The sequence below is a fragment of the Lithobates pipiens genome, unplaced genomic scaffold, assembly GCF_037356315.1.
Source record: "Lithobates pipiens isolate NorthernLeopardFrog02 unplaced genomic scaffold, aLitPip1_a1.2 Scaffold_16, whole genome shotgun sequence".
NCBI classification, from domain to species: Eukaryota; Metazoa; Chordata; class Amphibia; order Anura; family Ranidae; genus Lithobates; species Lithobates pipiens.
The window spans coordinates 621039291-621061374 of record NW_027507748.1 but is presented as its reverse complement, the minus strand read 5'-3'; the positions used below and the strand labels follow the sequence as shown (position 1 = coordinate 621061374).

The 22084-nt window shown below is 40.8% G+C and overlaps 1 protein-coding gene across 1 annotated transcript in view; it reads right to left on the bottom strand.

Annotated features, from left to right (window-relative positions):
• B3GLCT (beta 3-glucosyltransferase) overlaps nucleotides 1–22084 on the bottom strand; it is an 886903-nt gene that overhangs the window by 109136 nt on the left and 755683 nt on the right. The window contains exon 9 of the mRNA XM_077484097.1: nucleotides 12920–13051. Coding sequence (XP_077340223.1) covers nucleotides 12920–13051 — 132 coding nt within the window. The remainder of the gene's footprint in view (nucleotides 1–12919; nucleotides 13052–22084) is intronic.

The following is a 22084-nucleotide window of genomic DNA, read 5'->3' as shown; positions in this document are numbered from 1 at the left end:
CTATTTACATCCACTTGAAGGAAAATATTTTTGGCATAATTTTTGACAGTGGCATGTTTTCAATACTGAAAAATACACAAAAATTACTTAAAATTTTTGTCAATTTACAAAAACTATGATGAAAATCAAATCCAATGTTTGTCAACGAATGAGAATGGAACGAAAATGTGAGGGACGAACATTTACTCATGTGAACTTCTACGTTCCTCGGTGCTCTGCCTGCAAAGCCTGTAAGTGTTTCCCTTCCCAGCAAGCAAGGTAGTGTTGGTAGTGTGCTTAGTGGTGTGGCATGCTTAGCACTCTGCAGCATTTACAAGCCTACCGACAGCCCAGAGCACTGTGCAGCATTATAGGCCTCCTCAGGTGACCATTCAGAGCACTGTGCAGCATTTACAAGCATCTAGAGCACTGTGTGCAGCATTTCAGGCCTCCACAGACTACTGTCCAGAGCACGCTGTGCATTACAGACCTCCTCAGACCACCATCCAGAGCACTGTGTGCATTGCAGGCCTCCTCAGACCACCATCCAGAGCACTGTGTGCATTACAGGCCCCCTCAGGTGAATGTACAGAGCACTGTGCAGCATTATAGGCCTCCTCAGGTGACCATTCAGAGCACTCTGCAGCATTTACAAGCATCCAGAGCACTGTGTGCCGCATTTCAGGCCTCCGCAGACTACTGTCCAGAGCACTGTGTGCATTACAGACCTCCTCAGACCACTATCCAGAGCACTGTGTGCATTGCAGGCCTCCTCAGACCACCGTCCAGAGCACTGTGTGCATTACAGGCCACCTCAGACCACTGTCCAGAGTACTGTGTGCATTACAGGCCTCCTCAGTTTACCGTTCAGAGCACTCACTTTGCATAGCAGGCTCCCTCAGGCCATCCAGAGCACTCACTGTGCATAGGAGGCCTCCTTAGACCGTCCATAGCATTCACTGTGCATTACAGGCCTCCTCAGACTGTTCAGAGCCCTCCTCCTGTGCATTATTTATCTTGTACTTAAACTTGGTTTTAAATAAAAAGACATTCTATATTGGCTAAATCTGTGTCTGTGTAGTTTGTTCAAACCTTAATTCCATAAATAATAACATCTTACTAGATTTTTTTTTTTTTTTTTTTTTTACTCCAGGAGTATAATGAGTTTGGAAATTCTAGAGAAATGCTTAAATAATTACAATTGATATAAACCTGTTAGATTTTAGTCAACTAAAATGTACTGGAGATTTTAGTCGACTAAAATACAACCAAAACTAAAACAATACAGATGACTAAAATAAAAATGGCCTTTTAGTCTATAGACTATGACTAAAACTAATTTGAAATTTTACAACAAAATTAACATTGGATTTTCCAGGAACATACTATTATGATCACAAACTCTCCCATCAGTTCCTTGCCAGCTCCAGAGATGTAGGCAGCTAGGTGACATTGTCTCACAGGCACCAACCAGCACTTGCCCTGAAAAACCGCCCTGCCCCACCTGTACAGTGTAGTGGGATATACACTGGTGAATGCCAGAGAACATACAGCACCTGTGGAAGTAAGTCCATTTTGATAAGACTTATCGGCCACATGACTCCCGACACAAACTTTGCCCATATCTGAATGTTAGATTTAAGCATAGGGATAAGAGGCCACCTGTACAGCGTACAATGTTCACACTGCATGTTAAAGTTGCCAAGAGCCAGGCAGCTGTCAGTGACGAGTCTGAGACTTTACAGTTGTACCCTAAACAGAGGCCTAAGAATCCTTGTCTGAAATATGAATCTGGCCTATTTCCCCAAAGATACCCTGACTTTGAAGTACTATTAGAGCCTGCATAATCAAATAAGCAAAGGACTATACCATTGTTTCCATAGTTATGAATATGCCGGGAAGACCTTTGAGAAAGACCCAGACAAAAAAAATACTCTGATCCTCTAGGACAAAGGGGGGGGGGGGGGATTTCTGTGCTTCCCTCTGATCCAAGTTTAACATTTTCTTTTCTAAGGGCTGAGCTTTCCAAACAGCAGGGCAGAAGATAACCTGCCAAATGAAAGATTTCTTTGCTAACGTGGGACTAAAATTGGACAGGGAAGAATCTGAAGACTGGGCTTAAAGGGCAAGTTCACCTTTAAGGAACAATAATAAATGTACATATAAGAAAATAAAATAAAATTTATTATTATTGCAAAGCACTGCACCCACAATCATGCAATGCTCCTGCACTCTTTTCCTCTAGTTTTCTGCCTGTATCTCTGTACGAAAGGAAGAGTCAATGGACTAAAGGGTAGTCTATTGAGAAATACAAGTCTGTCTGCTGCGGTAGAGAAAGAAATCTGTAGTTCATTCATTCACCGATATCTGGGAATGAATTAGGCGACTGTGCAGATGGAGCCACACACAGCCACGCTGATTTTAAGTGTCACAGCCGCTGTGGGGGAGAGGAACCCCCGCACGCTGTCTGGGGCTGGGGGGATGCTTAGGAACATGTTACACCCTAAATACCAGTGTAACATCTAACAGTTTTTTAAAGATGAACTTAGCTCTTAAAGTGTTTGTAATCCCCAACAATAAACTTCCCTTAGTTGTTTCCTTTAAATATATAATTGAAGTGTTTTATTATATCTGTTCAACAAGTGCAAGAAAACCTATCAATCCTCCAAGAAAAGATGTAAGCCAATATCCTCCTGTGCTTTCTGCTGTCATGATATTAGTTATAACATTTCCAGTTCTCTCAGTGAACTACAGAGCACCTCCCATCAATGTTATAGAGATGGGCTGGCATAGGGTAGATACATTAATACAATACAGTGAGTAAGCATGGTAATCCTTAGGACACCAGGTCAAAGGAAAAACAAAAGGAAAGCCTGAAAAAAGAAAATGCTGGCAGCAACAACCCTGTTCTGGTGATCATTCAAAATTTTTAATTTTTCTTTCACCTTGATGAATAGTCATCAGAATAAATAGAGAGGGTGAATCTGCCCAACATGGACATAGACTGCAATAAAAACCTGACAGGACCCTACTCTATCCAAAGAGCCAAGGTACAAAGGAACGCTTTAAAAGATGCAGATGCAATGTAGTAACTACACTTACCTAAACACATTTAACTGACTTAAGGCCCATACACACGATCAGACTTTTTGACAACAAACATGCAAATTAGCTGTTTTGGAGCAACATCCGACCGTGTGTAAGCTCCATTGGACAAACTTTTTTGGTTTTCATCGGACTTTTGTTGGCTGTGCGAACGGACAAACTTTCTGGCAACAAAAGTCCGATGGAGCAAAGTCTGATCGTGTGTACACAAAACCATAGGACTTTTGTACAAAGTACAAACAGGCATGCTCAGAACCAATGCAAAAGATCAGACAACAATACAGAAGTTGACCAAAGGTGGCGGTAAAGAGCAGAAAAACCACATGATTTGGTGAAAGTTGGCTGAAAAAGCCCTGCTGTGTGTATGCAATACAAGTTCAGGGCCAACGCCCCTTTGTACAAAAATCCAAGGGAAAGTTTGTACAAAGTCCTATCGTGTGTATGAGGCTTTATAGTGGTTGATGACAGTGGTTATAACAAACTCAAAAGAAAATGGGACAGAGACAGAACAGTTCACACACAAATATATAATTAAACAGCCTTGTGTAATGTTTGCAAATCAGTGGCAGTAAAGTGAGCAGATAATTACCACTTTGCCATGAATATAATTTGCAGGTTATGTTAATTTATTAGTAAACACAGATGGTAGTTTAGACAAGACAGAATTAAAACACACACACATATCAATTAAACATAATAATTAATTGAGAAAAAAATTCTGTTTCTGACTTTAAATTCATAGACGGGTAGGCCTGGAGACTGTGTGGCACAGCAACACATGGTCTATGACTGTAGTCTAATGATTAGACAGAATAACAACTGTAACCTCACAGCACTACAACAGAATGAAGGTGCAGCTAAAGTTTAATGAGTTTTTACTCTGAATTAAAGAGGAACTGCAATCTGCCCACATAATTTGTAATAAAAACAGCTTTGCTATTCTGAAGCTTCCCTCCAACCACTTTGCATATTATTTTATATATACTGTGATTCTGTACTTGCCAAATATGCTGCAGAAATCTCCCTCCACTGAGTCTGGCTACAGCCATTTTAAAGGTGAGCAGCTGAAGCTGCTGCCTGTTCACTTCCTGCATTTACACAGAGGCACATCTACAGCTCTGCAGCTCTCATTGGCCCCTTATATGACTCATCCCCCCTCCCTTCCTGGCAAACTCTCAGGAGACAGAGAGAGACAAGAAACAGGAAGTGGACTGTATAAGTTATTTGCTGGCAGAAAAAAAATGTTTTACTATCCAAAGTTCAAACAACAAGGGCAGAAGATTTAATGGATGGAAAGATGTAGTCAACTATCTAAAGTTTTTTATAGCAGCTCTTTGAGCAGCGCTATAGAGTGATAGATATCCCCTAGGTTAGTGAATGGGAACCTTGGCACCACAGATGTTTTGGAACTACATTTCACATGATGCTCAACTAGACTGCAGAGTGCATGAGCATCATGGGGAATGTAGTTCCAAAACATCTCGGGAAAACACATAAAAGAACAATGGTGCTCCATAAATCAATGTGGATCACATAATTAATCAAACTAATAAATAAATAAAATTGAATGTAATAAATATCAGTAAAAAGTATTTGTAAGACTACTCTCCTTTCTCTTGCCTCTTCTCACTCCACCCCCCCACTCTCTCCTCTTTCATCCCCCTTTCTCTCCCCCACCCCCCATCTCTCTCCCTCTATCATCCCTTTTCCCTCTTTCTTTCCTTCTCTCCATCTATTTCTCATCCCCCCACCTCCCCTTCGCTCTCTCTTTCTCCCATCCTTTTTTCCCTCCCCCACCCCCTTTATCTCCTCTCCCTCTGCCCTTTCTCTCTCTCTTTCCCTCACACTCTCCCCCTCTTGCTCCCCCTCTCTTCCTCCCTTTCACCCTGTCTCCCCTCTTTATCCCCCCTTTCTGCCCCCTTAATTCACCCTCCCCTCCTTTCTCCAATATCTTTCTTTTTTTCTACTCGCTCTCTCCCCTGGGTCCCCCACAGCCTATCCCCTTTTTCTTGGTCCCTCCCTTCTTTTCCTCCCCCTCCTCTCCCCCCTCCCTTTTTTTCTCCCTCCACACCCCTCCTCTTTAGATTTCTCCTCCTGCTTTCTCTCCCCCCACCTCTATCTTTTCCTTTCTCTCTCTCTTTTCTCTCTCTCACCCCCTCCTTCTCTCTATTTTTCTCCCCTCCTCTCACTCTTTCTCCTCTCTCGCCTCACTTTATCTTTGCCTCCTTCTCTCTCCATCAACTTTTTCCCCCCTTTCTCTCCCTCCCATATCTCTCTTCTCATTATATACAGACCAGTCTGTAGACTGATAAGACCATGCTGTACATCATATACAGACCAGTGCATATAACGTACAGTGTCAGTGTACAGACTGGTCTGTATATAATGTACAGTATGGTGTACATATAATGTACAGTCTGTATCCTGACGACACCATACTGTACATTATATACAGACCAGCCTATACACTGTACATTATATACAGACCAGTCTGTACCCTGACATAATACTGCACATTATATACATACTAGTGTACATAACATACAGTAGGGTTTTGAGGGGGGGTGACACCAACCTTAGTGACACCACTGAAACGCATATTATATGTAGATTCATTACACACAGAGTGATATATTCCAAGATATTTTTTCTTTTAATGATTACGGCTTACAGCTAGTAGAAACCCAAAATTCAATATGTCAGAAAATTGGAATATTACATAAAACCAATAAAAAAAGCTTTTTAATACAGAAATGTTGGATTCCTGAAAAGCATGTCCATGTACGGTATAGTAAAGTATGTCCATGTACAGTGAAGTATGCACTCAATACTTGCTTGGGGCTCCTTTTGCATGAATTACTGCATCAATGCGGCATGGCATAGAAGCGATCAGCCTGTGGCACTGCTGAGGTGTTATGGAAGCCCAGGTTACTTTGATAGCGGCCTTCAGCTCGTCAGTATTGTTGGGTCTGGTCTCTTTCTCTTGATAATACACCACAGATTCTCTATGGGGTTTGCTGGCCAATCAAGCACAGTGATACCATGATCATTAAACCAGGTAATGGTACTTTGGCAGTGTGGGCAGGTGCCAACTCCTGCTGGAAAATTAAATCAGCATCTCTATAAAGCTGGTCAACAGAGGGAAGCATTAAGTCCTCTAGAATTTCCTGCTTGAGGGCTGCTTTGACTTTGGACTTGATAAAATGTCAGCAGATGACATGGCCCCCAAATCATCACTGACTGTGGAAACTTCACACTGGACCTCATGCAACTTGGATTCTGTGTCTCAGCACTCTTCCTTTAGACTCTGGGACCTTGATTTCCAAATGAAATGCAAAATTTACTTTGATCCAAAAAGAGAACTTTGGACCATTGAGCAATAGTCCAGCCCGTTTTCTCCTTAGCCTAGGTAAGACACTTCTGGCGTTGTCCTTGGTTCAGGATTGGCTTGACACAAGGAATGCAACAGTTGTAGCCCACATTCTGGATATGTCTGTGTGTGGTGGCTCTTGAAGCACTGACACCAGCAGTAATTCACTACTTGTGAATCTCTCCCAATTTTTCGAATGGCTTTTGTTTCAAAATCCTCTTAAGGCTGCGGTGATCCCTGTTGCTTGTGCACCTTTTCTTACTACACTTTTTTCCTTCCATTCAACTTTCCATCATAATGCTTGGATACAGCACTCTGTGAACAGCCAGCTTCTTTAGCAATGACCTTTTGTGTGTTACCCTCCTTGTGGAGGGTGTCAATGACTGTCTTCTGGACAACTGTCAAGTCAACAGTCTTTCCCATGATTGTGTAACCTACTGAACCAGTCTGAGGGACAATTTAAAGGCTCAGAAAACCTCTACAGTTGTTTTGCATTAATTAGCTGATTGAAGTGTGACACCATCAGTCTACAATATTGAACTTTTTTACAATGTTCTAATTTCCTGAGATACTATATTTTGGGTTTTCACTAGCTGTAAGCCATAATCATCAAAATTTAAAGAAAGAAATGCTTGAAATATATCACTCTGTGTGTAATGAATATATATAATATATGAGTTTCCCTTTTTGAATTGATTTACTGAAATAAATTAACATTTTGATGATATTCACATTTTTGGAGATGCACCTGTAGATCCCTGTTGGATTATTAGGAAAAAGAAGAAGAAAAAAAAAGGTCATCATCAGCATAAGCTGACAGCTTATGATTCCGATGGTTCATAAATATGCCATGTATATCAGAATTGAGCATAACCATGTTCGGGAGTGGTTCCAATTAAATAAATGCTGGTGAAAAGTGGCATCTCTGTTTTGTCCCATTATACAAAGTAAAAGGAGACAAGAGCAGGCCGGTGATCCTAATTTTTACTGACAACTGACAATAGAGTTCACTACTCATAGAGAGCATTCTTGGTCAAAGACCATAATAGGACAAAGCCGTTGTGAGGAATCCTCAGTCCACCTAATCAAACCCTTTTTCTGCATCTATAGCCAATAACAAACTGGGCTTGAGGGCCTTATCCACACACTGTATCATTAACAAAGCCCTCCATGCATTGACTTTGGCCTCCCTTCCCAGGATAAAATGAGCCTGGCCTGTGTTTATTAGCTGAGCAGAATAAAAAAATTGGTATAATCATTTAAACCTTAGTATACAATTCTATATCTGCATTTAAAAGTGATTATGTAAAAGTAGAATCTTTACCTTGTTTGTGAATAAGTGAGATATATGCACCAAGTGTTTCCAAGAGTATTACCCGAAGCAAAACAATTCACATTGTTAAATAATTATAGAAAAGGATATATTTAAATTTCTTATTAAAAAAAAAACAAAAAAAAAAAAACAACAAACAATTGAAAACCAAATCTGGTCCTCAAAACTTGCCTGTTGCCATCTAGGATAAAGTGCAAAGGATGGGAGGTGCCGTGTTTGGTCTGAAGTGGGGTTGACCCACATCCCAAAAAATCTATGTATAGGGAATTGATTCCTTTTAGGGGATTTTTTAGGGAAAACAACTACTCATGTGTTATGCTAAAGTAGACAACATTTACCTCTGTATGTAACAGGAGGTGGGGTCACCCCAGAAAAGAGTAAATAAAAATATTAAAGCAGTAAAAGAACGATTACCTGCTGTGGGAAGAGTTGGCGGTCAGGGCTGATGTGTGGTCTGGTGAGGACAGACAGGTATACTTTGCTTGAGGATTAACATGCAGGGGGCTGTTTTTTGCTCATACTGTCTCTCTTTCCAATTATAGATTTATGATAATGTGCTGATCTCTATTCCCTGAAGAAGAGTCAATACTCAAAACGCGTCGGAATATATGATTGTGTATCTCTGTTTTTGTATTTCATGTTTGTGATCACTGCATCCGGTTAATTTTATATGTACCCATTTTCCTCTTTTCATGCCATGTAGGTTTTGTATACCTACAAATACCAATTAACAATTTAGAATACATTTTGTCTACTTTAGCATAACACATGAGTAGTTGTTTTCCCTAAAAAATCCCCTAATGCCGCATACACACGATCAGACTATCTGGCGGACTTAGTATGGTGAACCTAGTCCAGCGGAACACCCGCCGGACTTTGCAGCTGAGGTCCGCCGGCCTTTCCGAATGAGCAGACCTGCCCACACAAACCGCCGGACTATGGCGGGAGTCTGCCAGACTTTTAAAATAAATGGACTTGCCCACACACGGAGGAAAGTCCGTTCATTTTGAACGCGGCTCCATGTAGACAGAACTAGCGAAGGAGGTCAATGTTGCCGCCTCCATGGGCGAGATTGACACCTCACTGGTGCCGTCACCTGGTATGGACTTAAAAGGGAAGCCCTACGCTGAAAAAACGGCGTGGGAGTCCCCCCAAGGTACATATAAGACCCTTATCCGAGCACACAGACCGGCCGGTCAGGAAAGGGGGTGGGGACGAGTGAGTCCCCCCACCCCAAAGCACCTTGTCCCCATGTTGATGAGGACAAAGGCCTCTTCCCGACAACCCTGGCCGTTGGTTGTCGGGGTCTGCGGGCAGGGCGCTTATCGGAATCCGGGAGCCCCTTTAATAAGGGGGCCCCCAGATACCAGCCCCCACCCTATGTGAATGAGTATTGGGGTACCATGTACCCCTACCCATTCACCTGGTGAAAAAAAGTGTAAAGAAAAAAACAACACGTTTTTAAAATAATTTATTGCACAGCTCCGGTGGTCTTCCGTCTTGGGGGGGTCTTCTAGCTGGACTCCTCCGCTATCTTCTGCTCTTTTGCTAGCTCTTCTACTAGCGGAGGAGCCCGGCTTTCTTCTTCGTTGCCGCCATCCGGGGGTCTTCTTCCGACTTCAGGGGTCTTGTCCCCCTCTTCGGTTCTTCTTGCCGGGCCTCCGCTTTCTTCTTCCAGCTCTTTTACTAGTGGTGGCCCGGTCTTCTGTCGCCGCTGCCTCCTCTTCTTCCTTGAAATGTTGACTCGACGCTCTCTCCGGCCGCAACGTCAGGGACGCGTTATACGGCGACTTATATAGGGACAAGGGGCGGGGTCACCGGGTGATGTCCCCGCCCCTTATGATGTCACAGTCCCGGAGGATGCTCCGATAGTGTGTACGCGGCATAAGAGTAATCAATTCTCTAGGATAAAATGCAGGAGAGTGATGCCTCAGAAAAATCTTGTTCCAACAAATGGCATTACAATCTCTGAGTTTCAGTAGATAAGCCTGTATTTATCCACAGAGCGTGATCAATTATATTTTTATTAGATTCTTTCTTGACCTTGTATAATTTTTGAAAAAGTTCTTGTGAACTTATGCTATGTCCTTAGAAGTGTACACCAGTGCTCCACTCTGAATTTTAATCTTGGATATAAAATAAGCTAATTGCTTTTGTTTAAATACACACGCTAACAATCTGCCTGATTTATATCCCAATTTATAATAACTTCTACAGACTAAACACAATTTATATATTTTTTTCAGGATTTGTATAGAAAACAAAGCTCCTGAAGTAAACCCACACAAACATACATGATATTGAAACCAGGTCACTACAAGCCTTAAATGAGAAGTACAGCCAAAGCTTATTTGGCTGTACTTATTCTGTGGATCACAGGAGTAGTACTCAGGTGTGTGTGATGGAGTGCAGCCTTCCATGGGGGAGGGGAGGGTGCCCTGTGTGAGCTATCACTATATATTGAATTGAACATACCTCTTGAGAGCCACAGGCCGTGTGGACAGAATTGGAAGCTTGCAGATTTGAAGGAAATCCACAGGCAGTGTCAACTCACCAAGAAGATTTAAAGTGGATTCCAATGTAGTTTATTCCAGACTTGCAAGGGTTTTACACTATTTGGAGCCTTCTTGTTTTTTATACATACATGAGCTTGGATTGGTTGGGATTTATTTGGAGGCCAGTTATTGACGTTTTATGCAGTGGAGACCATATATACCAGTGGAGGAATGTGATGGTTGGAGAAGCTGCTATGCTATTTTCATGCTGCTTGTGACCCTTTGGGGGTCAGAATGTTCTGGTAAGGAGCCAATCTTCACATAGGTGGTGGTGGATATTACATGGCTCACAATATTTGAAGATTTCTGCGGATGGACTTTTATTTCATCCTTTCACACTTATTGTCATGCATGGGTGCATACGTTTTGCTGGACTTTATTTTGTGGAACTCATTATTAATTTTTTATTCATGTTTTCTTTTTCTTTTCAAGTTTTGATTAATTTGTATTAATCTAGAGTATACTTCTTGTATTGCACATTTATTTTTGCTCACGATTCATTTTGGACGTGTGAAATTTTAGACACTTAATTTGTGTTTATTTCAGTTTTGCTGTATATTGCAATTACCTGGGGTGTGTATATGTATATTGCAATCACCTGGGGTTTGATTACACAGTTTTTGTATTAGACGCCAATATATTTATTTTGCTTTTGCATTAAGGGTGTTTATGAGTGGTGTGACCTTAGAGTCATGGTTGGTGGATAGTATAAGTTTGACCCCAATTGGCGAGGTCACTTTCTATGCACAATTAACTCATTTAGTATAAGCTAGCGCAGTTCAAATTTTCTTTTCTGGATCACAGGAGTGCACAGTTAGCTCTATACTCCCGTGACCCGTTTTCAGCAGACAGCGGACTGAAGCCTGCTGTTGGCTGACATCATAGAGCCAGTCCGGGCTCCAGCAATATCGTGACAATGAAGTCAGGATCTGCTCACATGCCTGTACCGGCACCCAGTTCAGCCTCCCAGTGAGCAACTTAGAGGATGAGTCGGCTGCTAAAGCCCACTTCACTGTGCAAGAGGGTGCAGAGCAGACAGCGGTGACTGACAGTCACCAGCTCTCTGCTCCGGGTGCCCCGAGAACCGATCGATCATCTGTGTTCAATCATTCAGTTCTCAGTGTTAGAGCCAGCGGGGTTCGATCCTGCATCTACCTAGGCAATTATAATTCTGAAAAAAAGGCAGATACTTCTCTTTTAACCCCTTCCCGCCGAGCGTACACAGATGTGCGTACTCGGCTTTCGGGGGTTATACCGGGATGATGCACACAGCTGCAGGCATCATCCCAGTACTGTTTTTTAGAGCGGGCGATTGGCTTTCCATCCATAAAAACCGATGTGGCTAAAAGCCGCTCGGCTGTTATGCCGGAGGAGCGGGAGGGGACGTCCCCCCCCCTCAAACATCCACTGCTTCTGGCGGCTAGGGACAGACTGGAATGAAGCCATAAGTGGCTTCATTCCAGTCTCCTAATTGTAAACACGGAAGCGACGTCATGACGTTACTTCTCGTTTACTTGGCTGCCAATGGCGCTGGATTTAAAAAATATATACAGTATTCACAATCGCTGAAAACGGCAATCGGAATACTTTGACCCCGTCCCTCCATAAAGAGTACCTGTCACCACCTATTACTGTCACAAGGATTTTTTAAAGCACCCCCGTCGCAGCAAAGAAAACGCATATGGAAGTCGTGCCTGCATATGTAAATGGTGTTCAAATCACACATGTGAGGTATTGCCGCGATTGTCAGAGCGAGAGCAATAATTCTAGCACTAGAACTCCACTGTAACTCCAACCTGATAACCTGAATTTTTTTTTTATAAAGGGTCGCCTATTGAGATTTTTAGGCCCCGTAGTTTGTCATCATTCCACGAATGCGTGCAATTATAAAGCGTGACATGTTTGGTATCTATTTATTCGGCGTAACATTATCTTTCACATTATGCAAAAAACCTGGGCTAATTTTACTGTTTCGTTTTTTTTTTTAATTCATTAAAGTGTCCCTTTTCCCAAAAAGTTGCGTTTAAAACATCGCTGCACAAATACTGTGTGACATAAAATATTGCAACAATCGCCATTTTATTCTCTAGAGTCTCTGCTAAAAAATATATATATATATATATATATATATATATATATAATGTTTGGGGGTTCCAAGTAATTTTCCAGCAAAAAATATGGATTTTAACTTGTACACACCAAATGTCAAAAATAGGCTTAGTGATGAAAGGGTTAAAATTACCATAATTACTAATCCAAAGTAATTTGTGGCCAATAGGCAGAAATGAAGTGTGAAAGTTAGTCATATTTTAGGAAACCCTTTGCATGCCGATAAATGAAACTCAAAACATTAATATCATCCCAAGGATAAAAACAAATAAACATTTTGAAACAGATTAACTAATTCGTCTTCTTGGGTTGCTGCCATTTGATCATAGATGAAATCTGGCCAAATTCCAAAAAACATGGATACACTCCCACAAAACATGGAAAAAAAATGTAAACATGCCAGGAAATTCCAGTAGCTTTAAAAAAAACCAAAAAAAAAACCAAACAAACAAATCAAGTTGTACTTACACAGAGAGGTAGGGTATTGATAAATGAAGTGGCACATCCCACTGCTTTGGGGGAAGTAGGATTTTTTGTGCAAAACTCTGGAACAGATGTAAGTTCCTGCCCATCAAGTTTCTGCCATATGTATAAGGCAATCTATGGAAGAAGAAGACACACAATATTTGAACTAAAACATCTCTATTGTAAAATGCTACTTTGTGAGCCAGTTAATTACATTTTTCATGTGAAAAGTATAAATGCATCTGAAAAGGTACATGCTAGTCAAAAAAGACTCAAGGGACACAGCCTTCCTGCTAAAAGACTTAAACTTATTTTACCCTAGCATGTCTCTTCTGTACCTGGGTGCCTCAGAATCTATATGATGGTAGTTGGCAATATCCTTAAGGCCCAACTCTGGGAAATGGAAAAATGATCTCTTGAAGTAGAGCTGTGCCCCTGCTAAAAGGGTTAATTGCTCATTTAGGTATAGAGAACTTGTTAAAGTAGAGTTACTTACCCGATCCTTTGTACTGCTTGACCTTTCCTCGCTGTGTCTTCCCCCCTATGCTTGAACAGCCCAAGGTCATGACATCATCAAGACCAATGTGTCCATAACCCTGCATTAGATGAAACTGGGGGACAGTTCATGGCCTGAACGTGTGGGAGAGCAATCTACCAGGGGAGCAAAGGATCAGGTACATTTGATGTCTTGAGCAGCTAAACCTTGCAGTGCAGGCACAGCCCCACTGTCAGGAATAAAGTTTAAAGGATAAGTTCACCTTATAAAAAAAATAACAATAAATGCAAATTTTTTTGCAGGTAAAAAAAAAAAATCTGCATTTCTTTGTTTTCCCTAAGGAGCCAGCAGAGCATTGCACCCACGATCAGCAGATCTCAGGCTCCTGCAGACTCTCAACATAGTTGTCTGCATCTTCCTCATGTGGGCAGGCAGGTACCTGAGAGCATGAAGATCAATGGACTGCGACACACTGAGAACTTCAAGTCGTCAACCGCAATGGTAATGGTACTTGTAGGCCTTAATTCACAGAAATCTGTAAATTAATGACACTGCTGTGTGGGTGGAACCCTGCATGGCTGCTCTGTTTTCAAATTGTGACAGTGCAGGAAAAGTATCCCCATCTGCTGTCACAAGGAAGTGGAATGGGGGCGGGGTGGGGGGCTTGAGATGCTGGAACATCGTAACATGTTCCAAAGGTGAACTTATCCTTTACATTTCCTATGCTTGGGCTTTAGGGTGGAACTGAACAGATGAATTGTTATGTAATAGGGAAAGATCTTGAAGTAGTATTTATGCCTAAGCAATACCTTGACAAATGTACCTTTTGCCTTAAGTCTTCATAGTATGAGAGTGTGTCTAGGTACTCCTGTTCTCTAGCCGCATAATAGTATATCTGCAGTGTTAATCCTAGGCACTGATGACTCCTATTGCTAGACTGTATGGGGTATTTGTATGATTAAAGGTTTGCATGGATGGCACATAGGTGTATATACAGATTGAACACATATAATACTTGCTTTGGACAGGAGCAAGCAAAGCCATGTGCCTTCTATATAACCCTGAATCTAAGGCTTGTAAAAAAAATGGCAGTAAGTTCCCTGGTTTGGGGACTGCCCTCTCTGTGCCTACTGCAGCCTTTCACAATAATAAATTCTAATTTGCACCTGTAGGCTCACGTTAAGGTGCGCATAACGAGACCACACTGGTGCGTTTAATGCATGCGTGTCGCTGTGAGCTGCAATGTGTTGTTAAAATGCATAGCAGTGCTTGCTTTTTTCCTTTTTTAAATACTATTTGATTTTATGTGTGACAGCACATTGTGATGTATCATACAGTGTCGGAAAGGCTCAGCTGCAAAAAAATACACGTTAATTCTCTTTTTCTTCGCACGACATGAACATGAACCAAGGCAGTGCTATGCATTGGAAACGTGAGACTACAGTTGTACAGCATTGCAAGACTCAATCTTGAGAACGCAAAACGGGATGCACTGAATTAGAACATTTAATGTCAGCACTGTTGTATTGTTTTACGGATGGGGTTAGCAGTTAGATGATTTACTTTACGTTGCCTGGAACAAACTTTAAAGTCTAAAGTCTAGAATCATGCAACCTTATCTTTCAGGATGAGAAAAATCAGTTATGAGTGATATAGCACATACAGTAGGCATTCTGCAGCCTCTCCTTGATGACATCATCAATGCAATCCAGTAACAAGAATCAGGAATGGGTGGGGTATGCCTCCTGACAGGCTCCTATCGGACAAGGAGAATGTAGGTTTACTAGGCACTGTCAAAATCAAGAATGTGCTTGGTCACATTAAACTGCGCTTATAAATCCTGTTAGACAGCCACCCCTTTGATTTAAAGTACAGGCCCACTACAAGATGAAGGCGTCAAATTCTTAGGACTATTTTGCAATACAGAATGGAAATGTACTCAAACAGTATCAAATTATATAAATGCTAGGTCTTTTCAGAGAATAAAATGTAGGACGATAAGCTGACAGCAGACATTTCTTGTTAAGATGACCAGGATAAATCACCATAATTATACTCATCCCCATGCCATAAGTTCTTTCTAAAGTAGCTCATTAATCAAGACACATACAATTGTTACATTGAAAGAGAAGTACAGGTCAAAATGTCCACAAGAACCAAGATAAATACAGAGAAAAATATTGCAGCCACTGAAGATGGTACATTTAGAATATAAACTAAAGACGCCTAAATCCAGAAATGAAGATAAACCACGTGCAGCTATCTTACGACATTTTATTGATGTGTCTGTTTACATAGCCGTGTTAAAAACATAAAATGACATAAATGGCAAAGATAATTAATTATAAACCACAATACTAAAGAAAGGCATTCTAAATATTTTAATGTCAAGCTTATGGGCCTCATGAATTAAAAACTGGCTATGGATGTCATCCTTTCAGAACAAATTAGAAAATGAAAATGCACCACTAATTTTGTAGTTAACATGGTAGAGCTAGCAGAAAAGCCTAAAGAGACAGTTAAATGTGACAGGCTGAGCTGTCATTCAATACTTCCCCATGACACCAAACATTTTGATTTTATACAGGCACACTAAGGTAAGACTGATTTAAAAGGGATTGGTAGTGTGCAAAGAGATCCCGTCTCCAACTTAATGAATTGCAGGAAAATTTAGTATTTTAAATGATTACTTGCAGTGTTTTCCTTTCCATAAATGTATTTGATTCACTTGCAATGTGTCTCTGAACTTGCTAAAAAAAATGTGATCACCCTGGGTGAGGCAATTCTGTAGCACATCATCCTCCTTTCCCTTGCAGATCATAGTCCTCTCCTCTTCTTAGAGTGTCTGGTTACTGTCTGTGTTGACCCAGCATCTCCCCCCCCAAGCCTCCCTTTATAATAATTTATGCAAAGGGGGATACTATGGACTGGGGAGTCACGTAAATGACAGCTTAGTCAGCTAGGGCAGTTGACATCACATCCAAGATAGTGGCACCCTGCAGCAGTTTCAAGGCATTTGGATGTCTACATAAGGGACGATTTACAGGTGATCTCATGAGATATATTTTTTAAATGAATGGTCTGGTGACAAAAGACAAGAATAGGATAGAGCATGAAAGGATTAGAACCTAATTTACTAATATATTGTCCTCGTAATGTTGTCACCAGGAGAAAAAGTGCTGCAAATTCTTCACAACAAATACATAGCCATATAAAAGGTTGACAAAAGGTTTAACTTTTCTACATTGATCAATTTTCAATGATTTGCACCATAGCTTGTAGATTCTATTAATTTCACACAGACTAAATAATATCCACTAAATTTTGTTATTTTTACCAAAGATATGTAGCAGTACATATTTTGGCCCAAATTTATGAATAAAAATTTTGCAAAATTTTATAATAGAAACAAAAAAAAGTGTTTAGCTTTTTTCACTTATATCGCAAAAAACGAACAAAAAAAAAACAGTGTTGATTAAATACCGCCAAAAAAAGCTCTATCTGTGTGAAAAAAATGATACAAATTTTGTTTGGGTACAGTGTTGCATGCATGACTAAGTAATTGGCATTCAAAGTGCGAGGCCACTGAAAGCTGAAAATTGGTCTGGGAAGGAAGCTTTAATTTGCTTCCAATGATCTTAATGGACAGGCATAGAAACAAAATAATTTTTGCCATTCACTTTAGAGGATCAGCTAATTTGCACATTAGCATCCCAGAGTTTGGTATAAAATTGCTATATTTAAAAAGAGCCCAGCCAATATATATATATATATACACAGTGCCTTGAAAAAGTATTCATATCCTTGGAAATTTTTCACATGTTGTCATGTTACAACCAAAAAAGTAAATTATTTTATTGGGATTTTATATGATATACCAACACAAAGTGGCACATAATTGAGAAGTGTAAGGAAAATTATAAATAGTTTTTCAAATAAATATCTGAAAAGTGTGGCATGCATTTATATACAGCCCCCTTTACTCTGATAACCCTAACTAAAATCTAGTGTAATCGATTGCCTTCAGAAGTCACCTAATTAGCAAATGGAGTCCACCTGCATGTAATTTAATCTCAGTATAAAGCTGTTCTGTGAAGCCCTCTGGGTTTTTTTAGAGAACCTTAGTGAACAAACAGCATCATGAAGGCCAAGGAACACACCAGGCAGGTCAGGGAAAGGTTGTGGAGAAGTTTAAAGCAGGGTTAGGTTATAAAAAAAATCCCAAACTTTCGTCATCTCATGGAGCACTATTCAATCCATAATCCGAGAGTGTAGCACAAATGCAAACCTACCAAGACATGGCCGGCCACCTAAACTGACAGGCTGGGCAAGGAGAGCATTAATCAGAGAAGCAGCCAAGAGACCCATGGTAACTCTGGAGGAACTGCAGAGATCCACATCTCAGGTGGGAGAATCTGTCCATAGGGCAACTATTAGTCATGCACTCCACATAACTGGCCTTTATAGAAGTGCCAAGAAGAAAGCCTTAGTCGGAATAAAGCAATAAGAAGTCGCTTTTGCAGTTTGTGAGAACATGGGGACAAGGTGCTTTGGGATGGGGGGCGAAGGGCTTGCTCGTCCCCACCCCCTTTCCTGACCAGCCAAGCTTGTAAGATAAGGGTCTGGTATGGACTTTGGGGGGACCCCCACGCCGTTTTTTCAGTGAGGGGGTTCCCCTTTAAATCCATACCAGGCGGCGGGGCTCGCGAGGTGTCAATCTCGCTGATAGAGGCGGCGACATTGACTTCCTTCGCTAGTCCCGTCTACCTGGAGTCACGTTCAAATGAACGGACTTTACTCCGTGTGTGGGCAAGTCCGTTCATTTCAAAAGTCCGGTGGACTAGCACACAGACAGGCGGATTGTCAATTTTGAGTCAAGACTTCTTTCTAAGTCCGGCGGACTCTGGTCCGCCGGACAGTCCGATCGTGTGTACACGGCAGTAGAGACATACCCAAAAAGACTTGCTGCTGTAATTACAGCAAAAGGTGGTTCTACAAAGTATTGACTCAGGGGGGCTGAATACAAATGCACACCACACTTTTCATTGAAAACCTTTTATCATTTTCCTTCCACTTCACAACTATGTGCCACTTTGTGTTGGTCTATCACATAAAAGCCCAATAAAATACATTTATGTTTTTGGCTGTAACGTGACAAAATGTGAAAAATTTCAATGGGGATGAATACTTTTTCAAGGCACTGTATATATTGAACTAGGAACTTCTTTATTAGATAATCTGCATTATTTTATTCTAAAACATATTTAGAGTGGATAATCCTAACAGGGCACTATACCATGGCTGGGTTAATCAGGGCTCAAAATACATGCCATATTTATGAACAAGATTCATGCATTTCTCAAAATGAAAAGTGCTTGGAGTTTTGCTGTATCAGTGTCAGCTGTTGGCAAATGTAGGAAAATCAAACATCAAAGGGATCATGAGATTAATATTTAAGAAGATCTACAAACAGTAAACTTAGAGCTGTTAATGAGGACTTGCAACCACCATGCCAGTCCTAGGTTTCCAAAGATATGTGAAAGCGTCTTTGGAAATTTAATTCAACAGATCAGTACTCTTATGCCTACAGTATGTACACAATGGAAATTATGCATGGAGATGTATCAGTCAGCAGATTAGGGGCTTAACAGGCAAAGTTTCCTAAGGGACGTATGGATACTCTTTCAAGTCTTTATGGAGCATTAATTTCTACAATTATCTCAACATTTAACATTAATTTATATGTATAATAACGTGACTGACTAGCCACTATATAAAAATATCAATATTTCAGCATTTGGTAGCTGCTGGAGATTTAAATAATCAAATTCTTTTTTTAGCCCTTAGAGAATTCAGTGGTGAGTTCTCCGGTCCTGAGTTTTCAAGTCGACATGCCCACAATAGGTTACTTAAAGTTTTTTTTATTATTATTATTTTGTACTAGATAAATGCAACACTAGGAGTAAAAAGACCCCGTTATAGGCTGAATCACCAAGTCCAAGGTTTGGCAGAACAGAACCAGGAACTATGTTGTGGTGTTCATGTTGGACTCCAAAGGCATAACAAGCCAGTGGGTGACAGAGTCCAGTTGACTGCATCTACAGCTGAAATATCACATTTAAACAAAAACACTACCTGTATCTAAAGTGATTGTTTTTTTCTTTTTAATTCCCCTGCCCGCTCTACACACAGAGCTACTCCCTACCCCCCCCCCCCCCTTTTAATGCAGGTATGTACTTACCTCCTCCAAAAACCTGGCTATGCTCTCTTTCGGAAAGACAGGGTCAAATAGAGGGGTGGTGGTGTCCCAGTTAATGGAGAGTCTGAAGCATTATGGGTGGAATTGTACATGGGTGTGTGTCCTACAAAGGTTATCATTGGAGTTTGTTATAGACCTACCAGTGTTAGGGAGGAAGTGGAGACCTAGCTCCTGGCACAGATGGAAAGGGCTGCAAGGGCTGGGATAGTGATAATAATAGGGGATTTTAACTACCTGGAAATTGACTGGAGTAATGGCACTGCTGGGACAGTTAAAGGGCAAAAATGTAAACACCTATTACAAGACAATGACGCTCTGCTGGACCTAGTAATCTCAAACCATGCAGAGCTTATTACCAATATTCATGCCCCAGTCACAATGTAAATGAAGATAGAGGTGGTACAAAATAAGACTAACATATGGAGATTAAATGAGGAATTATTCCAAGATAAAGTAGCGGAATATAAGATAAAAAAAGAGCTTGAGCAGTATTTTAAAATAAATGATATAGAAGAAATCTCAGAAACAAGGCTTACATAAGAGCCATTATGATTGCATTGGGAGTGGGAAAAACAGGAGAGAGCAAAGAACAGGGAAGTACTATCTAAAGAAATGTATGATTTAGAAGAGCAACATAAAAAAAAGGGACAACGTTAAATATTACAGGCGGTCATCTTAAAAAGGGAGGTATTAAAAGAGCTAATAGAACAGGAAACCCAAACAGCTTTTAACAGAATTAAGAAAGAGAGGTATCGATGGGGTAATAAAACTGGGACGTTCCTAGCTAAAATATTAAAAAAGAAAAAATCAGTTAATTATATAGAGAAAATACAAACTAGTACAGAGGAAATTATATACACTACAGCAGAAACAGCAACGGTATTCCAGAATTATTATGGAAAGTTGTATTCGATTAATCAAAAGGAAACTCCAGAAATGGAAAAAGAGAGGTTAAAAAAAATAAACGTATATCTACAAGAAATAGGCCTAAATAAGATCTCAGAAGCAAAAAGGAGTATGCTAGAGGACCCCATAACCGAAGAAGAAATTAGCAGAACCCAAAAAGACTTACCTGCAGGAAAAAGCCCGGGCCCAGATGGGTTCACAACACTGTACTATAAAAAAATTTGATCCCCAAAATGTGCTATATGAATGGGATAGGAACAAATTGGCAAATGAGGAGGGATGCTTTGGAGGCCGCAATTACCATTATCTCAAAGGTAGGAAAGGATCCCTCAATGTGTTCTAGTTATAGACCTATCTTACTGCTGGACGCCAATATGAAACTATTCGCCAAGATATTGGCAAATAGAATGAAATGGTAATGAAGGACTCAGTACACACAGACCAGGTGGGATTTATCCCAGTAAGAGAAAGTAGAGACAATGGAGTTAGAACGCTCCTTGCCATTGAGAAAATGAAAGAAAGCAAATCCCCAGGACTACTGCTCTCAATAGACACTGAAAAAGCATTTGTCAGAGTAGACTAGGGATTTATGCAGAGTGCATTAGAAGAAACAGGTCTAGGCCCAAAGATGGCCCAACAAATTAAAGCACTATACAATCAGCCTACAGCGAGTGTAAAGGTAAATGGGACAGTCCCTGGGCCCTTTGAGATGTACAGCGGGACGAGACAGGGGTGTCCCCTGTCCCCCCTGTTGTTCATTCTGGCATTGGAACAGACAGAACCCAGATATAAAGGGGATAAAGATAGGGGAGGAGGAACATAAACTAGCGGCATATGCTGATGATATACTATATCAAACACATTTCATCCCGCTCCTGAATGAAATGAAGACAGATTTAAATAAAATAACAACAAGACATTTTTCTTGGACCGGGAGAAAAAATATTTTCAAAATGGTAGTTGTACCAAAGATTATGTACAAAATGCAAATGTTACCGATCCCCCTCCCACAGATATATTTTAAAACATTAAAAAACAATACGATCTTAAAGTGGTTGTAAACCCTTACAAACCACTTTGACCTACAGGTAAGATTAAGGCTTACCTGTAGGTTCAAGAAATATCTCCTAAACCTATACGGTTTAGGAGATATATTCACAGACAGCCACAGGCAGCGGCGCGCAGGCACACTGGGCAGGCCGCAGATCGCGGCGATATTCCGCTCGTATCGGCTCCCGTGTGCATGCGTGGGAGTGACGTCATCGTGGCTCCACCGAATCACAGCGCTGAAGCAGCAAGACCCGGAAGTCACTCCGGGATACATGGCAGCGGCGAACATGAAGACGGAGGACCGCTTCAGGGGCTTCGTTCTCAGGTAAGTTATTCATAATGAGCTAGTATGCTATGCATACTAGCTCATTATGCCTTTGCCTTGCAGGTTGCATTTTTTTATTTTTTTTTAAGTGCCTTTACTTCCTCTTTAAGGTTCATTTGGCAAAAAAGAAGC